Below are 21714 nucleotides of genomic sequence, written 5' to 3'. Positions count from 1 at the left end.
TTGAAAGCACGGCTTTGCTGTTCCCAAATGGCTTTGCATCCTGGGAAGCAAGCAGCAGCCCTGATTCCCCAGAAGCTTCAGAACTTTGGCCTTTCCCAAGTTTGTTTCGGTGCTTCTGCGCTGGGCTGGCCTCGGCGAAGGCAGCAATGGCAGCCCGTGCCTCGGCCTGCTGGGCAAGCCTGAGTTTTCCTGGGGCAGAGACGGGGAGAGAGGGGAGAAGGCTGGTTTTGAATTAAGGGCTTTTGTAAGCAAACAACGAAGAGAAGGGGGACAGCCGAGTCCCTCTTCCTACGAAGAGAAGGGGGACAGCCGAGTCCCTCTTCCTACGAAGAGAAGGGGCACAGCCGAGTCCCCCGGCTCTCACGGGCGGCGGAACGCTGGCGAGCGGGGCCGGGCTCCGCGCCGGAGCGGCGCCGTCTCCGCGGCAACGGCCGGGCTGCGGCAAGATGTCCGCGGAGGGCGGGCGCGGAGCTGGGCAGGTCGTGTTCCGAGCGCTGCCGCAGAAAACCTTCGCCTGCCTGCAGGACAGGGACATCGCGGACCGGCTCCTCAAATGGTGGGGGAGCGCCCGCTGCGGGATGCCTCTGTCTGGGGGCGGCGGGGAACACGCGGGCCGTGCTGAGGGCTGGGGCCATTGCCGCGCCCACAGGACGCCCGCTCCAGTGGCGGCGGGTCCGCCTTGCTTTCTCTCAATTTTAATTTTTTTTTTTTCATTTGTTCCCCCAACCCCTGAATTTGAAGTCGCCTTGGTATTTTCCAGGCAGGCAAATTGCGCTTTCTGAGGTGTGAGGCGTGTGTCCTGGCCTCCCACAGCGAGCCGAGATCTATTTCAGCTTCGCAGCGGGGCTCCAGCGCAGCCCCAGCCCTCCAACGAAGGGTTGGAGGCGCTTGTAACTGAGAATTGGGATAAAAAAAAAAAAGTATAATCCGTCAGAATAGAGCATTATGTATGTCTTCAGAATATTTAATCTCATTTTTCCATTTCAGGTCCATGCAAGGCAGGATCACAGCACAAGCGTTCAGTTTTGACCAGCAGTTCAAGCCCTATCAAAAGGATGAGTTTCTTATGGTAGTTCTAAATCCTTTGTGTTTTAAGTTGATCTCCCCCCCGCCCCCCCACCATGAAATTATATTCAACATTAGCAGTGTTGAATGCTATTGGCCTGCTCACTGTCTCCTTGAAAGGAGGTGATTTAGGTGTGGTGCTCAAGTCTCTGATTTGTGGGTTAACTGTACTGTCCAGTAAAAATATTTTAGTCTGTACTAATGTTACTCTGCTTTAAGAGGGAACAATTTAGCCTTTCAGGATTCCCAAGAATGGAAATCTGAACTGGATGCTGATGTTGGCTGCAGGGTTTCTTGCTGGGAAGTCCACCTAGTGTGAGACTTCAAACAGTGTACATGGTCACACCTATCAGTAAATTTCTCACAGTAAATTCACAGTGCAATTAGATGTGCATGTGCACCACATATCTGGACATATAACTTTTGAAATTTATTGAATGCCATTACTTTATACTAGAATTTTGAACTCCCAGCTTTTTGAGACTCAAATCACTTGCTGATTTTGTGTCCTCCATTTCTGTCATCTGCTAAGTCAAATCTCTTCATCTGTTTGCAGACAGAACCTGTGGTTTTAAGAACTATGTGATTTTTACATCTGTTGTTTTAAAAACAACTCTTTGGTATTTTATATGTCTGTTTTATATTGTTATCCTGGATAAAGAATTCAGCCTCTTTATATCTTAAAGAAATTCACACAGAGATACACCAATATTTATTTAATCTTCCACTGATAAACATTTCAAATTATTGAAGTTTACAGAATACCCATTTACCCTCTCGATGTTTGTCTCTTTTGAATTAAAAAATGTAAAGATATTGCTGTGAAGTTATGAAATCTGAAGAGCTGTAAAGTAATGGGGGAGAAAAGGACCATTACATGTAATATCTGATCTCTCTGTATCCCAGAGGCGTGATAAAGAAATTTAGTGATCCAGAAACTGAAAGATCCATGATTTCATTTTCTTCACAGTTTCTTCAGTGATTATTCACTCTGTAAGTGGGGATTTTCTTAGTTGGTTTACCTATTCATGGAAACTTGTCAGCTATCAACATTACTATGGATGTCTCCTTCTTTTAATTGATAAATCAATAAGTTGAAATCTTCAGATCTTACTCTGTATCAGTTTAATAATTTTTGTGTATCTCTACATTTCTCCAAGCTTCAAATTTATTTAAAAAGAGTAAATTTTAAAATCATACTCGGCATTTCATTTTTAACTTCAATGACATTGTATGCAGAGATAAAACTTTCATCCTCAGTTTTCTGTACCTCCATGAATTTCATACATTTTTGTGTGTTCTTGGACTAAAACTGTTTTATTATAAAAATGTAATGCTACATATAAAAATATGCGCCTGAAGAGATCTTCTATGTATAAAAGACACTGGCTACACTGAGTTACAAACTGATAGATTTGGTGGTGTGATGCTTAGTACACAAACTGGTAGATCATATGGGATCTACTTACTAATTGGAGCCTTATAATTTGTATTGAAAGTATCCAAGGCATTATGAATGATGATTTTCTGTTTCATTTCATTAACTTGTATTCTCTTATTTGAATATTACAGGCATTTTTTAATGATCAAAGTGTGAACTCCAGTTTGAAGTTGCTGTCAGCTTCAGGACAATGGACTACATTGGGTAAATTTAGAATAAATGCATCTTAAATAAAAAAGTCTGTATTTTAATGATTTTGCTCTAATTTACCACAATGACAGTTCATACATGTGTGCTTTCAGCTAGTTGAAATATCTTAAAGAATTATTTCTTTTACTAAGTAATAGGGAGAGATTCTACTTCTAGAATAAAATAACTGAATTGTCACCTTTTATGCCTTTTTTTCTTTTGACCCCTGCATCGTTCCATAAATCAAGCACCTGAAGCTGTTTATAAATGGGTTTGTAGCATCCAGTTGACCTGATCATGTATCCAGACATAAACAACTGCATTATTTGTGGAATTACAATAGTACCTTATGCAGATAACATAAGGGCAGACTTGCAGCCTGACTTGGGACAGGTCTGAGATGATTGCTCTGTTACAAATAAAAGTTGAGAGCATAGGATTGGTAGAGCACACCCTGAGCTCGTGTAAATCTGCTCTCTGTACAGCTGTGGTGATTGATGGAGGCACAGAAGAGCCCCATGGGACAGGTTGCTCTGCTGGCAGCCGTGCTGTGAGGGTCACTTCAACTTTGTTGCCAAATCAGAAACTTCTGGACACACTCCATTAGGCCTGGAGATGCAGATGAAACACTAAAGCAGGAAGGCCAAAAGCAAACAGCAAATTTGTGGCTCCACTTTGAAATTGCACACAAAAATTCATGGCAATTTCATGTGATAATGTAATGGTGTTTTATGCATAATGTGATCTCTGATATTGCCAAAGTGATTTTCCCTAATAGGAGTATCTTAGAAGAGGGTAGTGGGAATCCCTCATTTCTTTTGGTTTGTCTACAAATATTACTGTGTGTAAATATTTAACAGAGCTTTGGGAATTTTCTTACTTTTCCATTTCAGCTCTCTGGAATTGGCATAGGTTTTCCCCACTATATACAATGACACTAGGCATTGCCACTTTTTTGTCAGCAAAAATAGATTTTCCAAACACTTCACCCAACTGTTAAAACACTTGAAATATATATAAAATGCAAAAAATCTGTCAAATACCCCTTCAGGTACCTCTTTCTCTGGCAAGCAGAAAGAAAATAGATGTATTTTAAACCAGTAGTAAACCTTTTCTTGCTTTAGACAGGATTTGTTTTAGGCTATCTGTCTAGTCTGCAACTTGACAGTCCCTGTAGTGGAGGTCAGCAGGTTACATACCTTGTGTTAAGAGTGGAGGGTCTCTTGCCAAGTAACCCAGCTTAACTCTTGGTTCTGCTCAATCTTCCTCCGCACAGAAGTGAAGCATTTTGTCCCAAGGACTGGAAGGGTTCCCTTTCTAAATCCTGAACAGCTGGTATACCCTGTTTGCTCTTAAAATTTCATCTTCCCATTCTTTGCCTATTTTTGGTGAGGAATGTTGGCACATTTTTCTATACTTAGTCTTCATGTGCATTTTTTGAAAATATAGTAAGAATTAGCTGTGAGTGGGAGGAGGTAAAAATGATCTTCTAGTATTTTCTTCTTCGGGCTCACTGATACGTTAATCCAGTTTGCTTATCACTGTGGAGTAACTTTAAAGCAACATATCTGTTGGTAAAAAATACTGGAAACTTGCTTATTTTGCCCTTTGGAAAATCTGAAGAAAATACATAGTCTACATTGATTCAAATACTACATTTATTCTGTTACAAACAAAAATGTTGGGGTTTTTTTTGTTTGTTTGTTTGTTTGTTTTTAATGGGGGAGATAATTTGAATGCATAATATAGGGTAGGTTTAGATAGATCCACAGAAAATTCCCTACCCCTGCCCTCCATGAGACTGGGCAGAAAGTATTTATGGACCTGCAGAAAGATGTCAGCATTATAAAGGAAATTAATAAAACATTACAGTAATGGTTTTTTTCATAATAATTTTTTTCTTTTTAAGGCTGTAGTCTGCTCTCACCTTTTTACTTACGTTTTTTGTCCTGGTAGAATTCCACAATAATACATTGTTTCAAGGACTTCAGCTTCAACATTGCTTGAAATAAAACATTTTAGGTAAATGATACACAAGGATATTCTCTAGTCTGCTTCCTCTGATCAGAAAGATACTTAATGACCTAGTCTCACACCAAACTTTTTTGCCTGTAGGGCAATTTTCCTAATAGGGACATTTTTTCACCTTGTTCTGGCTGCATGGCAGAGTATTGGATATTTCTGATGTGCTTTAAGCCATCATTCCATCTGTTACTCTGATAATTCAAAAATAAAAGCAGCAAAAGGAACAAATTTGATGCATACCCACTTATGTATTGAGTCTTGTGTTTTTTAAATAGCTGCAATGAGAACTAAATAGTCATTTTTCCATGGATACATTGCTGTCCTTGCACCTGTCAGCAGTCTTAGGGAGGCAGGACTGTCTCTGCTTAAGCTCAATTAAGACTTGAAAATTTATCTTCAAAGGGGTACAGTTACCATCTATTTGTGCAAATAAAATATTAGGATTTGCCTAAAAAAGGATTCTTGAGTTGCCATATGTGCTTAAAGCTTCAACAACTTCTGTCTTTAGAATGGGGTTTTAAAATCTGGAATATTAAATCAGCAATTTTTAAGGTACTATTATAGGTTATAATTTGCAAAGAATTTTAGATGTCGTATGAAGCCATAAATCATCAACCTACACTTTTTACTTTTGAAATACCATATTTTTTGATACTGAGCACTGAACTTGCATTACATATAAACTGTTTTGTAAATAGTAAGTTACAAGATATTTTTCTGACATAAAAATTTTTCTTAGATTTTGAAGGAATTCTAAATATACCAAATCCAGGGTTTATCTGCCCCGTACTAGATATGTGATGTGTTAATTTAAAAGTATTCTGGGAGCACTATATAGATATTCCAGAGCACTTTATAGATATACCAGAGCTGGCTGTTATAATAAGCTTAAGCTGTTTTAGGATTTCTCAGCTCTTTGTTTTCCACTTGTAGAGTTGTCAAGGCATTTCTTCTTCCTTTTTCACTGCTTACTTTTATAGTGTTATTAAAACCTATCATTCTTGTCCAGGAAATTTTGAATTTCAAATCTCACCTCTCAAATAGAGAGTAGGACCTTCCAGTGTATTTAAACTTTTCCATGTGTAGTTTGGTTTTCTGAACTACTGAATAAATTACAAAGCTCTTGATTTTTTTTTCATTATTAAAGTTTTCATAAAACCTTTTTTCAGAGCAGAAGTCTCCTTCCCTTTCACCAAAAAAACCCTTATAACTGAAAGCCTATAAATATCTAAATTTCCTATACTTTTAGCTCAGTAATTGGATCTTTCATTTTTCTCAAGTCACTTAGCATCTGATGTTTGTTAGTCAACTCAGGTTTTAATGTTGATTTTAAAATAGTTAATGTGATAAAAGCTGATTTGTCTCATAATAAATCCCTTATAAAATAAAAATTCAATACCTGTGAAAGGGAGCTGGAGAACTAGAGGAAACTGGAAGTGAGGAGGTGGGAGGAAGTACAAATAAATAAATAGAAATCAGTTTGGTTTTTTTGCATAGGTTGTAAAGCTGTAATTCATGATTTTCTGACTTGTTCTTGGTTATGTAATATGATTATTTTGTATAGTCACTATCTGTATAGGTAGGTGAAGGCACTAAACCTTTTATTCTTTAACAAGAGGTGCCCTTTTTTCATAACCATTGTCGGTAGACAGGAAGCCAAGCAATTAAATGCTGTGCTTTTGTCTTTAACAGATTTTCTTGAGATCACAATGGTCCAATAAAATAATATTAAAATTTCCTGTTACTATGTTAGCTTAAGTAGGCATATTTTCAAGCTATCAATTTATAATTTCTCTTTATTTTTTCCCTGATATTGATTGGTTGGGTGGTACAGTTTGCCCAGGCTTAGGTATTAAAATGCCAGCCCTACATAACCTATGAATAAGTAGTCTCTATGTAATAGTATATGGCAGAAATCCCAAGGTTTTCTGCAGGTGTGAGCAAGAGAAAATTTACTTTGTGCTGAGCTTACAAATACTGGGATTGGAATGAAATGATAGGTGCTCTTGGAAGCATCATGGTTCATGCATCCTTTCTGGCATGTTTCTGGTCCTGAAATACTGTCACGTAGAGGCAAGTTTGTACATTTCCTGAAGAGTATTGCTTAGTGATCTTTTAGGTCAGTTTGTCAGGACAGCACTGAATTTTATCTTTAATTGTATGGTAAAAAGCCTTTAGATACTGTGATGTTGCTGGCCAGTCTCCCATCAAGGGAACCTACAGAGGAGAAGAGATAAGAATAAACTCATGGACAGCTGGAGTGTTGTGAATATTCTCTCTGCTGAGACACAGAGCCCTTGTGTGAATGCTCACTCGTGCTCTCCTCCCCTCTCCTGTTCAGAAGTGCTTTGAAGGTTGTTCAGGCAGACCTGGAGATGGGTGGAGAACATGTTCTAACATTTGGGCTGAACACTTGGACTGCAGAGAGCAGACAGAACTGGGCTGAGTCCAAAGCTTCTTACACATGGGGCCTAATGCTGTTTGAGATGCCATAAGTTATCCAACACCATGCAGACAGATTTGTAGATGTACCACTGTATATAGAGAAGATATGTGCCCTTATGGACTGATAACTCTTTAAGGAAAATACTGTAGGGCAGGCATCACAAATGGCACTAGATGTCTGTGAGCAACAGGATCCAGCCTTGGATGATGTGCAAGCAGTGGGAAAGAAATTATGGAAAAATATATTCTGCATTTAATGATTACAGAGGTAATACTCCAGATTCATGTAGGAAGTGCTGATAGTACCTCTTTCATCTTCTGAAATAGCTGCCTAATAAAGCCTACAGTGGCTACAAAATAACTTTTTTAAAAGTTCAATATAATACTTAAATCAAAAATTCTTTGAGGCCATGTTCATTTTGGTTTTCACTTTGTGGGGTGCTGTTAGCAGCTATTGACTTCTGTACTTCATCGTGCCAAATTTGGCAGATATCCTCCTATGCTTTAAGGCTTAAGCTGGGCAATATGATTTTCTAAGGGTGTGATCTACTGCAATGCTGGGTTCACACGGTGCTCCATCTATCCCAGTTTCGGTTGATGGTATTTACCAACAGGGGGAGCAGACACATGAGCCTTAATGGAAAGTAGTATTCAGATGAATTTAATGTTTTCTTTACGCTTATTTCCTTCTTAGCTTTGTTCGGCTTCTTTTTTTGCCTTTTTTTTTTTTTTTTTTTTTTTTGAGGGACTCTGTGACTGAGTCATACTTACATGATGTGTGGTTTTCTTTAAAACATGAAACATGCAACCAGCTTCCTGTATCTTTCAGGTTCCAAAGTGACAAAAATTGAAGCCACAGTGGTACCCTGTACACAGATTTCCATGTCATTTTTTGATCGGCTGTACTCTGAAGGAATCGTTAGAGAAACTGGAACTATTGTGAAATGTTATGATGATTATTATGATGATATTCTTATCTCTGATGAATTAAGGAAGGTCAGTATAGTAATGAATAATTTATTATAAGTTTTGCTACTCTGTTAGGTGCTATAAGGACACATTTTTCAGGCTATTTTTCTTCTGACAGTGGTAAAGCCAGGCATCAGTAGCCATGGTTTGCAAACAATTGAGGCACTACATTGCCTGAATATATAAAAGCAATGATTTATTTTCCAGGTGAGCCCTCTTTCATTTTTGGGTGGAAGAAAAAGGTAAAGCCTTCTTCTACCCACCTATGTCTCAGGCAGTCAGTGCTGGGGGGTGTGTGGGGAAATGCAGCTGCTCATTTGCTTAGGAGGGGGAAGCAAAGGGTTAGGTCCAAAAGAAGATGCTGTGATACTCAGAGCTGTAGGTTCATCCAGCCTTCCAGGTAGTGGATGAAATTGAATGTATTCAATAGCTACATCCTGAAGCCTTCTTGGACAGGAATGCTGATCATATCATATCTGAAGGCATTTAAAGAAAGCCATCTTAATACATTTTCTCCAAAGCAAGAGGAACTATGGAAGAGGAAGTTTTTCAGTATAATACTGGAAAATTACTAAATACAACTCCTGAACAGGCCTGCAATGTGAAACTGTTTGTTATAGTCTAGTAGAAGTGTCAGAAAGCAGATTATCTGAAAAAGAATCTCTAACAGTGGCACCCTTTTAATCAATGTATGTCTTTACTGTGTTTCTTTTGACTTCATAAGCTAAAACCATTTTTTAAACTTATGTTTGTGTAGCATTAGCAAAGCATAGTGTGGGAGAACTGGATTTTGCTCTTCCTTGTATATATAATCAACATAAGTACTAAATAATTATAGAGTTGCACTCATTTGCACTTGGCAAATCCTTTGAAGGCAATGTATTTGAACCAGTGACACTGGTTACAGGATGTGGCCTGAAATACTGGTCTGTCTTGTAAAGTTCTGGGAAAAGGTGAGAACTCAAGCTCATGTTTGAATTTCAGACGTAGTTTGTAGCCTAGCAGTTCAAAATACTGTGTATTTATCTATAAGTTGTGTACATGTGAAATGTTTTCTGAAAATTAAATGTATTCTATGTAGGAGGGTTAGAGGCAATATTTACAATTAGAGATTGTTGGGGTTTCAGTGTCTTCCCAGTTTCCTTCCTGTGGAAGTGATGTGTGTGTCAGCATTTGCAAGTTGAGGGTTTAACATTGGTTTGAAACAAAGGTGATTCCTACTCCTAAGAACTAAGAGAGCAGAAAGAATAACTCAAAATCCAGGAATGGCTTAAAATTTCAAATTAATTAGTCAGGGCTTTAGGACAGAAAACTGTAGGGGGCACCAAACTGTCTCCTGGTGTCAGAGGGTAGCCCTTGGCTGCAAGACTCCATGTTTCTTTCCTACCTGCCATGTCTTCTCTTGCTTCAGCCAAGGAGGTTGGGATATGTATGAGGTGGCCATCCAGAATAGTTGTTGCCCTGACCCCCTTTTACTCAGTTTTGTTATAAAGAGGGCCAGAGAACAGTGGGCTCATGTCTGAATTTGACCACTTTGCCTGGGCTGGCATCTGCAGTTTGGCTGACATGACTCAAAATGTCTTATAGCCATTGTGAGTTCCAATTCCTGTCCACATTTACACGAACCAGTGTTGACACCAATCTAGCAAGTGCTCTGTGTTCACATAATGTCTCAGCAAAAGGCAGGTGACACGCATGGAGCAGCTGGATGCACGGCTGGCTAATCCGGGCTACAGATCAGGGCTCGCTGGAGTCGGCAGTAAAGAATGATGGGAGTTTGAGTGATCTCCTCTGGGAGGTCCTAGAATTCCTCTACAAATGTGAAATAACTGTGTCAATTTAAAAATGAAAAAGCAAATGTTACCAAAAACTGTTACCCCATTGATTAACAGCAATTGACATATCAAATATAGGTAGATTATTTTCAGATTGCTTGTTTCACTAGCATGACAGATAATCAACCAGTGAAATAACAAGACTTGAAAAATATTCCTTTATGTCTTTTGGGCATAAATCTGACAGTGATTCTGCTTTATATTATATGTAAGAATTTTGAACCAAATTGCATCAATGGAAGAAGGATTTGGAAATATGTATTTCCGTCCCTCATTCATATATTTTACATGGACATAACTCCTGTGTACCATAGACCATACTAGCTGCATTATTTATAAACTGAATCTTAAATAAATTTTTATCAATTTGACTTCCTTGTTTTTTCCTTGTTCCACAAGGTCTTGCTTCTGGAGGATTCGGACCATTATGACTTATTCACACAATTGGATCGTGAGGAATTTCTGTTCTGTCTTTTTAAGCATTTTTGCATTGGAGGAACCCTTTGCCAGTATGAAGATGCAGTTGACCCATACTTAGAAACTACAAAAGCTTTTTATAAAGACTTGGTGAGGTAAGTGTTACTCACTTTTTGTACAACTGTGTACATGTACTATCCATATCCACTTAGTGTTGATTTGTGTAAATTCATTGTACATTACTGCTTCAAAAATGGGGCTGTTATTTAATCCACTTGCAAGCTTATTTGTGTCCAACAATCAAAATGCCATGGAACAATGGCAGTAGTTCTGTGGCAAAAATATAAGCAATTTTAATTCCATCAGTCCTACATAATAACATTTTTTATATTGCAATTATGGACATTCACATAATATAAGTCATTCCCAATTTAAAGAGACTTTTTTTTTTTAAAGAGACTTTTAATCATCTGCTGAAAACATGGCATAGTACTGCAAACAGACTGTTGCCACTGCCATTGATAAAATATCAACAATTAAGTCTTGCCTGTATGATCTTGGGCTACTTTCAATTAGACTGCTTTTAATTTAGGATTTAAAATTTGAAATAATTAGCTGAAACTTTCAGTTCCATATATTTTTATCTCTGCTGATTTTTAATTTTTTTAATACAGTTGTATTTTGGTCTTCCTAGTTCTGCAAATACACTTCTCACAGTGTAAAACTAAGGGTGACAGAATCTTGCTGTTAAGACAGTGCTTACCAGGTTTGGTGTATGGAATTGTTTGGAACTTTATGTGAGGGGTTTTTTTCCACTGAGATTAGAAGTAATTGATCAGAGGTTTAGATTCAGACTAAAACCACAACTTTTGCCCTGCTTTGATATATCCGTATGCTGACTTCTCTGATTGACAAAACTTGTATGTTCTGGTTACTGGGAAATGGAATGCAGTTATTGGTTATACAGACTCACTCCTAGTTAAGCTAATGGGAATATAAAGATTGTAAAAGATACTACTAAAATTTTTGTTAGTATGAGTAGTTTTGGTATTTTCATCTCATACATAGATGAGAATCAAGTGGGTTCTTCAGAAACACAGCATCTGACATAAAAGGATCCATCAGTGTTTAAGTCTACCCTCCCTTTTCTTTTATATTGTTCATTCTGCACTTGAATCAAGCTGCTTGTTCCTTCAGTCCTGGGCCATAGGTGACTCTGCATTGACTGCAGCTGTTTCTGCTCTTCTGTTGTTGAATTAATCTAGGACAAAGTGCAAATCCAATCAGTTCCTTCACTTTACTGCTCCCCTTTGCTGTGGAGTTGTTTTATCCTAAACATGTTCAAGTTCTGTTCTAAGCCACTCATTTTCTTTACCTTCCTATCTCCTTAAACATCTTTCCATTCTTTTTCCTTTTCATGCTGTAAAATTTGATAGGGATGTGAAATAGTTCTTGTTACTTAAAACAGAAAAAAAGCCTCTGCCAAGATCCTCCCACAATTTCATCCTGCTTTCAAAGTTTACCTTTTCTGTATCCTCAACCTGTTCCCTATTAGCCCTTTGTATTTTCCTCTTGTGTGCGGTTTCTGTCCTTAATAAAATATTTAGGAGAAAATATTTCAAGTGTATATTCCTGTGCTGTTTGGGTTTTTTTGTTTTTTTGGGGTTTTTTTTGCCAAGTTTTCAAGTGATGTAACTGATCTTCCAAATTTGTCTACCATGTGTCTCTCTGTTGCCTGTAAATGTCTGCTGGTCTCTCAGTGCCAGAGGAGCTGGTGTTAGCACTGGTTACCAGCTGAAAATAAAACTTACCATTTCACTGAATCTTTTATCTTTCTCCTTTGGTATTGAGTTCTTTGTCAGTCCCATGAGAAAAGCTTTTAATCTTGACATTTCAGACCTTTCCTCCCCCTTCCGAATCACAGTTGCCTTTTCCTTGGTTTCATTTCCCCCTGCTCCCAGTTTATCCAAAATTATGGTTCTGTTTTATTTCCACTGTGTTAAGAAAGAAAAAGGCAGTGACAGGCTCTGCATAGGGACGCTAATGACAGTCTTGACTTAATTTCTAATTTCTGGCCACTGTGTTACTTCGTTCTTGCACAAATTACACCAGAAAATAAAGCAATTAAAATTACTTTCTTATAGCCTCTTATTTTCAGTAAAAGACTGCTGATTATAGTAGTAATCTCTTAAATTTTCTTTACCAAAAAGTTCACCCTCAAATTCCTATTGAATACCAAGTTTTGTTTAAATTCTTGTTAGACTGCTACCCTCTGTGTGTTTTCATTGTATCTTGGATTACAGTTGCATTGGACACTTTCTATTCTTTATAAAGTGATATTAAAAACTTCACAGTATTAAAAAATTTGTAAACTGTACTGTCCTTAAGGTTTAACTTTTATGTTTGGGGATCAGAAAGCTTGGTAAAAAAAACAAATGGATACTTCAATAATCATTAGCTGCTGGCTGAGGATGTGCATTGAAAGATTAGCTGCCACAGATGAATTCAGTCCAATAACAGTAAGCTTATGGATGTATAAACTGCCACTGTTTAGTCCTGTTACAGTATTCCTCATCGGCCAGAGCCTTGGCATGAAGAGTTCCACATAAGTGCCTTTACTGCAGGGAGCAGCAGACCTGTTAATGAGCTTTTCCCTGCTTACCTTTATTACAGCTTTTTTTTTCCTGGCCATACCTGAGTTCTAACTCCAAGGCAGTAGCATGCAAAATAGTGTCAAAGGTTTTGAGGTTTCATTTTATTAAAGCATTTCTATGTACATTGCTTTATTATGAGAGAATGCAATAATTTTTTGAAATTAACAAATGTAGATATTTTACAAGCTAGGGACTTGCAAATACAGCTGCTAAATGGCAGACATTTTTTCTTTGCAAAAAGAGTGATATATTCTTACTAGAAAAGTAATGCACAACTTGTAGTCTGTTACTATCCCATCGGTAATTAGTCTGTGATCTGTTGAATCCATCCAAAATTCTAGTGTTTAGTGTTGTATCCTGTATAACTTAAATAATTTCAAATCACTATTCCTTGTTGTAGTATTTTGATTTAAAGGATATATTTACATAACAAAAACTCGTTAATTAAAATATAATCTATGAATCTCTGTTGGTAAATCTTGTCCTCTGTACTTAACCCCTGATTTTTCTGACTGTCTCTCCATGGTGACAGCTGCTGTAGCATGTAGTAATGATTGTTTTCTTCTCCTTTCTTAATCTCCATCTCCATGCCCTTTTCCCCATCATGAATGAATGTATGTGAAAGCATTACGTTGTTCTTTTATTGTTTGGAAAGCCTGGTAAAATATTGCCAGTAAGGTTAGGACATAAATAAAGCCAAAGTGAATAGAGAGACCATGAGGATGTTTGCTTTTCATAAAAAGAGAATAGATGCACGTTAAAATGATGAACTACCATATCCAATGAATAGTTTAGAAGTTAACAATTTGAAAGAACATGGGACTATTAACATTATTTTTAAGGAAATACTATCCTCTTCAAAAGGACGAGATAGTTTTTTTCTAAAACCTTTCAGGGGGAAATAAAGAGATAGAGCAAATGAGCTTGTCAAAGGCAACCTCTTGGTTGTCTTTCAAGTCAGCAAGGGAAGAATCTCATCTGATTTTAACAGACACAAATTTTTGCCTTAAAAAATAACCAATACTGAAAATAAACATTTTGAAAAATTACTTACAGGAAACAAACCACAAGGGGAAAATTTCTCAAGGTCATGGAATAAATAGGAAGACATTATTTTTCAACTCTTACTTTGGTATCCTAAATATATATATATAAAACATGAAAATTAAGAGAACAGAAATTGGTAGCATAGTTTTCTGACAGAAGAATCTGAAGACAGAGTAACTTAAATACAACTGTTGCTTTTGGGGGTGGTGATGTATGGTAGAACGCAATAATGCCACTAATCCTCTATGTCTTGTTCTGAAAGTTGTCACTCTTTCCACAGAGGTGGTTGAAGAGTTTCTGAACTGCTGCAGTTGCAGCCTGGTGTGTCAGCATAAAGTGACATCTGGGTTAGTTTGGCCTAATGCACTGGTCTGTGAACTGCAGTGGCTCAGAAGCTGAGTCATGAGGTAGCTGAGCTGTCCTGCTGGGAAGGCAATCATCTCTGGAGGGGTGGGAAGGCACACAACTGGGGTCACTACTGATTTCAGCAATGCTGTCTTCATCCACCATTGAGTATGTCAACATGTCAGATGCAACAAAAGTTCTGAGAAAGCCTCATTACTGACTGACCACAGGGAAGATCAGCCTCACAGTATAGGTTCAAACACGACTGTGTTATTACTCTACAGATGAAATCAGTTAATTGGAGAGTCAATCTCTTTTATTGGCTGCAGAGATTGAATCCCCAAAGGTGCTGTTGGTTGATTTGGGGCTCCTTTGTTCTTACAAAAAGAAGCTTTGCCAAAGCACTGGTAACAGGGGACTGCTGTCACAGCTTGGACCTGGTGTGGTGTTCAGCTGTGCTGTATTTCACACATCCTCTTGTAACTTGTCTATACTGGGACCTTTCTTGGGAGTGGAACCTATTTGTGACACAGCAGGTTTTGAGATGCGCATTTCTTGGAAGCGTGTAAGTATGGAAGTTTTAAGCCTCAGCTGTTCCACAGTGAGTTAATGTAAGTGGGAATCCACAACATTAGATAAATTAATAGCAGTTGCATTATCTAATTTCTGAAGAAATGTAAGAATCACTTAAAGCAGACTTGAAGAAAAATGATATATTAAAATACTTTAAATAGGTTGAGATGCCTGGATTCTTTGCAATAATATTCAGTGTTATTAGTAAATATGATGAAAGAAATGGCAATCTTCACAACAGTCTAGAAATAATCCCATCCCAAGTTGCATAGCTGACTACATATACAAAATTCCAAAGGAGAAAAAATAAACCTAAACTATAATTATATACAAATTAAAATGAGCTAAAGAATGTATTTCTTCACTAGTACTGCTGCTATTTCTTGTAGTCTGTATTAAGATGCATTTCACTTTGCAGGTTCCTTTCTCAAAGAATATATGAAAAGATTTTTATGAAATGTTTAGCTGCATAATTTTTCATATCTATCAAAATGAAAACTCTGTATTTGGAATCATCTAGGTCTGGGTAATATTGCTGTGATTTAGTAGCTGAGAACAGTGAAACCAGGTCAGATTACTAGATATATTCAATATTTTTCAGCAAAATGTCATAATAAGCATGTTAACTAACAATGACCACCTAACTTTTCATGCTCAGTATGACATAAGTTGAATTTTAGCTATAAATTTGACCTTCATAAAATTTGAGCAAGGATACAGTGTATATGTTTAGAATGAATTTACTAAATTAAAGAGTCTAATTATCAGTACTTATGATATATAATAAGTATGTATTATACCCCTGTATTTCAGTGTTCAAAAGAACCCTGAAACAAAAGAAATATGTATTATTTCTACAGTCTTCAGAGTGTCTGCATATGTAAGTATTGATAATTTTTATATGGGATTTTACAGTAATATACATAACATGAACATAATTAATGTACTTTTACACAAAGAAAATATAATATTCCATTGCAATGGCTTATTTTCCCATAGTTGTCACTTCTTTATTCGTGAACTCTTTCTCTGATCTCATCCTGTTTCTCATCCTCTTTTCTAACTGTTCATTAGTAACCACCAGCTTAAGTTTTATTTGGTAGCTCACTAAAAATAGGTTTACTGGATTACAGTGGAAGTCATAATAGTCATCCAAAAACTAGTTAATGGAAAAAATTATAGATAATAATAAAACTTGAGTTAACAGTAAGGATCAAGGATGCACTCTTGACTTCCTATGGTTCTGTTTTTTGAAATTATGCTAGAGCTATATGAATAGCTTGTATTGTATCTGGTTCTGTAAAGACTGCAAGGAAGTTTAGTATACAAAAAGGCTGGTGTAGTGGGATGACTCCTAACCTCTTTTCCCCTCCCTTGTCAAGTCTCATTCCTATCTGTTTCCCTTGCAAAATCATACATTTACCATCAAGATAAGTTTGAGAACTGGCACGTTTACTAGATTCAGCATATCTGTCAATTAAGTTGTTAGAGTAGGATGAACTACTTCAAATTCTTCTTGAACAACCAGAATATGTGATAATTAAATGTCAGATAATGTACTGACTTTCAACAGCAGTAGCTGATGTCATTTCAGAGTGCACAAACTTCCCTGCAGGTTGCCAATAGCCCAGTTGTTCATCTGTTGGTCATCATCTTTTAAGTACTATGTATGATTCATAAAAGGCTTTTGAAAATAAACACTTTATGGGTGTATCAAGATTTATCTTTCTGCTAGGTTGCAAACTGTAATAAAAATAAAAAGGCAAAACCCTGGTAACTGGATGTTCTCCTGTTATTACTGTTCCTTTCACATCTCTAAATCAAATGCATTGATGGGAACTTTGCAGGTTTCTGTGTTTAGGCAGATGGACATTAAAGAACTCCCCTAACTGTGTTGGCCATACATTAAATATCATCAGTACTACAAAGAAAACAACAACAAACAAACAAAACCCCAACCAAACTTCAGCAAATTTTGTAAACAAAATAGATAGACAAAAGAAGATCCAGTGTTAATGCAGAGCAGGCTATCCTCCTTGTATCCTTGGAGGAAAATTGGGCATTACTGCACATTCTGAAAATTTGTGGGGTGAAGAAGAACTCTGAAATTACAGTTTCTATTAAAGAACATGCTGAAGAATTTTCTGTCGGAAAACAGAAAGCCTTAAACAGTGTGTCTAGACTTTTTGATGGTTATGTGGATCAAAACTACTCCACTCCACATGGCACTTACAGGAAGAACACTTACTGGAGCACAAATGTCTTATGTTTGTGATGAAAAGTTTCTCTGAAGGAATAACTACATTTCTGCAGTGGAGTTAGTTTCTGAGTTCATTTGATAAATAACTGTAGAGTATTATAATTCTTATGTTGAGCTGACAGTTTTTAAGCCAAGTTTTCTTGGTTTGTATCTGGAGGGAAAGGACATACCCTCCTAGCCTGATGTAAATAGATAAATAATTTTTAAAATAAATGTAATTTTAAAAGCTGGTCTTGTAAAAGTGACTTGTATGGCTGAACACAATTTTAAAACCATATCTGAAAAAGCACACTATTAGAAATGTAAATATTTCAAAGTTTTAAGTTATAGTTCACACAATCACAGAATATGCTGAGTTAGATGGGACCCATAAGGTTGCTCAAGTCCAACTCCTGGCCCTGCAAAGACCTTCCCCAGGAGTCACACCATGTGCCTGAGAGTGTTGTCCAAACGTTTCTTGACCTCTGTCAGGCTGGTGCTGTGGCCACTTCCCTGGGGAGCCTGTTCCAGTGCCCAACCATCCTCCGGGTGAAGAACCTTTTCCTGATATCCAGCCTAAACCTCCCTGAGTCAGCTTCGTGCTGTTGCCTCAGGTCCTGTCCCTGGTCACCACAGAGCAGAGATCAGTGCCTGCCCCTCCTCTTTCCCTTACAAGGAAGCTGCAGAGTGCAGTGAGGTCTCCCCTCAGTCTCCTCCAGGCTGAAGAGACCAAGGGACCTCAGCCACTCTTCATACGGTTTCCCCTCAAGGCCCTTCACCATCATCATTGCCCTCCTTTGGACACTCTCCCATAGTTTAATGGTTTTTTTATGTTGTGGCACCCAGAACTGCCCCCAGCCCTGGAGGTGAGGCTGCCCCAGCCCAGAGCAGAGCAGGACAATCCCCTCCCTTGCCCAGCTGGCCGTGCTGTGCCCGATGCCCCCAGGACAGGGTTGGCCCTCCTGGCTGCCAGGGCACTGCTGGCTCACGTCCAACTTGCCACAGACCAGGACCCCAACGTCCCTCTCTGCAGCATCTCATTCCTCAGTCTGTCTGTACATCCAGGGCTGCCCCATCCCAGGTGCAGAATCTGGCACTTTGTTCAACTCCATATGGCTGGTGATTGTCCAACCCTCTAATTTGTTGAAGTCTTTCTTAAAAATGTCTGTAGAGCTCTTAAGCATCAAGACCTGATAGACCTGGGCATCACAAGAGAAATAATTTTAGATTTTGTGACAAAGTACTCTCTTGAACTCCACATACCCTTGAGAGCTTTGGAGCTTTGCATATAATGAAATACTTTTACAGCTTAAGTATTGGAGTGCTCACTGTTATTTTAGAACTTTCTTTACCTGAACCCAAACTGTGGCAGTTTTAGAAATCAGAATAATGCAAAGTTTATTAAGTATTTTTAAAAATTGTTAATTACATTATGCAGTTTTGAAAATGTTCAGCAGGATTTTTATTTCTGTTTTATGCTATGCATATGTATTCTTAAATCATCAGCTGTGTTGCTACAAAGAAAAAATAAAATGATCCTACTCTAACATCAGTAAATCAATCATTACACCCCCTGCATGTGTGAACCAAAGTCCACTGCAGATGGAATTGGTATGATTCTTAACTTGTGTACATGCATGAATGTAAATACCAGAGCCTTTATGCTCAAGCATTTTAGGGTTTTTATGACCTCTTTTACTGACTAAAATTAAGAACCTTTTAATTTCATTAGGTTATATTGAATATTTTCCTGATACCAAGTTAGGTATATTGCTCGAAATGCCTCATTGCCAGAACTTATATTGTTTTTGTTCTTGAGTTGTTGAACAAATTTTTAGTGGGCTTACACTGCATCTAAACAGTCAAAACCTCAACTGCCATCCATCAATTCCACACAGACTGCAGGAGTGGGATCCTTAGTAGCAATGGGAAAAGAGTTTAACTACCAATCACATTTTGATGTTGATTTTGTCTTTTACTTTTTTTTTCTTCAGTTACATGCATGAGCTTAGGTTATTTTTGGATCAAATTCCAAAGGCCTTTTGATGCTGAGCACTATAAAATCTCAAAATTTGCTCTCCTTACTGCAGTTGAGAATCCAGTGTTCGTTACACGTGTATCCTTAGAAAACACCTGAAGAAAGCTAGGTATCCTACAATTGGAGCCGCAGAGCTTGTAAGCTGTGCTGCTTAAAAATAGAATGCTATTTCTAGCTTGTGGCATTTGACTACCATTGGAAAATTCTGGGAATAAACGTTATCAAATCTCTACCTGTCTAAAACAGTACTTTTATGAGGTGCTTAGCTTAATTTAAGATTTAGGGGTTTGAGTAATCCCTCAAAGGAAGACACTAGAACATCTAATTATGGATTCATTCTCTTCAAAACAGCAGGAGAAAATGGGGTGCCAGTAAAAGCCAAAGGATAAAATTCATAAATGGTCCTTGGTGCAGAAATGGGGACCCAGCTCTTTTCCTTCTCAGCTGACTGACTTAACCACTGAGTTACAGTTTTCATTTTTCCTTGGTCCAAAAATTATGGACCATTATTATTTTATGCAAAGGAAGACAGCTTCAACAGAAGAATGCAAAAGATGTGAAATCCGGAATAGTCTGTAGTCTGTGAGTTTAAAATTTTCCCGGAGAAAATTAATATATGCAATGTAGCAATTTTCCTCCAGCAAGAAAAGTGTAACAGAACCCACATCTCTTCAACTGTTGTACAAAGGTGTTGGGGAGCAGGAGGAAACTGTTACATGTTTTAAAAGAAAGGAAGTGTCAGCTACGTATTTATTGGTCTTTCACGTGTTCAATTACCACGCTGATTAAATAAAAAAACCCAACTAAATTAAAAAACCCAACGCTTTAAAAAGCCCTCCCTCTAGTTTCTGGATCCCTACTGGATTTGAAGTGTGTCCAGCTGTGCTGCTCTGTCAACACTGAAGCTTTTATTGACATGTACACACGTAGGATGTTAATGTGAAGAGCCCAGTTCCCCTGCTGATTGTCAGCTTAATGTATTTTTTTCAGAACCAGGATTTTGCAGCTAGGTGTCCAGAATCCCTTCAAACCCTTTCTGAGAAGTGGCACACAAAATGTTTCCAATAGTAGTCCAAAGTTGTTAATGTGATCTGTAATAAGCATTTTGCTTAAATGCAAATATTGCAACTTGAACAGATGCATTAGCAAATGTTAAGTGAAAAAAAATTATGGATGGAACAGCTTTATGTATTAATATAGAGTAAGTGATTATTTTTCTCTTTCAAAGGAAACATGATGGGCTGTTGTATATTTAATCATTTGTATTTTAGGCTCTAATTGTGTAAACACATGATTACATGTTTAATTTTACATTTTATATTAATATTACATTTACCTCAAGATTATTTGATACATCCAACCAGAATTACTGTGCATTTTGTAGTGTTGGGATCCTCATAGGGACATATACCATTTAAATAAACTGCAGTGTATTTGTTCTATTTTGCTGTGCAATGAACAGTTACAACTGGAACAAAATTATTAGCTTCAGATTTTATTAATTCTTTTACAGATATCCCTATTGTCCCTAATACCGTTTTGGTTTTTTTTCTTCCTTTCAGGATGCTAATGGCCTGTGTTACCCTTCAAGCAAAAGCCACCAACAGACTTTTGCCTACTTGATTGTGGATCCCTGCAAGCGACACGTGAATATTCTGTATCACTGTTTTGGTGGAAGCCTATTTACAAACTAGTTATAAACCCGTCTGGTCCCCAGTTTTATAATGGAGGTTGCCTTCTTTCTGTTGGGTTCAGGTATAGGTTGCATAGTTTTCTGACGAGGAAAGTTCAGCTCCTTGATGACGTGCTCGGAAGTGCTTCCCATTCACTCAGATGTTACTATGTGGTTAGTGACAAAAGTTTTCCGGTATTTAGAGTTCTTGAAGCTGTTTTCTTGGCCTTTCCCCCCATTCCCTCACCCGTTTTATCTAATAAAAACTATTTCTCTAGAGGTCTCGTCATTTTTATGAGCCAGCTTTACAGACCCGCGACGCGTAACTGCAGGGGAGGCTCTGCAGTCGGTGAAAGCTCTGCGGAACCGGGAGAAAGCGCGGGAGGGGACGGGCGGCAGTGGTCCCGGGCCCATGCTCCCTCCGGGCCGGGGGCAGGGAAGCGCGGCCGCCCCTCCCCACCCCCTCGCGGAGCGGCCTCCTGGAAGTTGGGATAGAAGTTAGGGAGAAAAAAAAGTTGTGGTTGGCGGCAGCGGGCGGGAGAGGCGCGGGCGGGCGCGGAGCGGGGGGCGGTGCGGGCGGGCGCGGAGCGGGGTCCGGGGGGGCCGCGCAGCGCCCCGGGCGGGAGGCGGTGCGGGCGGGCGCGCGCAGGAGCGCTGCGAGCACGGGCTGCCTCGCTCGGATACGGTGCGGGCGGGCTCAGGAGGGGCGGAGCCGCCGGCGGAGAGTGATTCGGGCGGGCGTAACTGCGAACTTTTGTTT

General features: G+C 38.4%; 1 protein-coding gene across 1 annotated transcript; it reads left to right on the top strand.

Annotated features, from left to right (window-relative positions):
* The first annotated feature begins 446 nt into the window (after positions 1–446).
* On the top strand, positions 447–21223 carry CFAP300 (cilia and flagella associated protein 300). The gene is made up of 7 exons (XM_058018313.1): positions 447–556; positions 988–1069; positions 2638–2710; positions 7995–8161; positions 10369–10541; positions 15819–15885; positions 20845–21223. Exons 1-7 carry the CDS (start codon positions 447–449, stop codon positions 20974–20976), a joined length of 804 nt encoding a protein of 267 aa, XP_057874296.1. The 3' UTR covers positions 20977–21223.
* The last annotated feature ends 491 nt before the right edge of the window (positions 21224–21714 follow it).

This window comes from Melospiza georgiana, chromosome 2 (assembly GCF_028018845.1).
Source record: "Melospiza georgiana isolate bMelGeo1 chromosome 2, bMelGeo1.pri, whole genome shotgun sequence".
Lineage (NCBI taxonomy): Eukaryota > Metazoa > Chordata > Aves > Passeriformes > Passerellidae > Melospiza > Melospiza georgiana.
Note: the sequence above shows the minus strand (reverse complement) of the source record. Positions and strands in the feature narration are given on the sequence as shown.

Coding starts and splice junctions, on each gene's coding strand:
- CFAP300 (XM_058018313.1), top strand. CDS start 447: ATGTCCGCGGAGGGCGGGCGCGGAGCTGGGCAGGTCGTGTTCCGAGCG. Junction 2,711..7,994: donor AGGACAATGGACTACATTGG/GTAAATTTAGAA, acceptor TGTATCTTTCAG/GTTCCAAAGTGACAAAAATT. Junction 8,162..10,368: donor TCTCTGATGAATTAAGGAAG/GTCAGTATAGTA, acceptor TTGTTCCACAAG/GTCTTGCTTCTGGAGGATTC.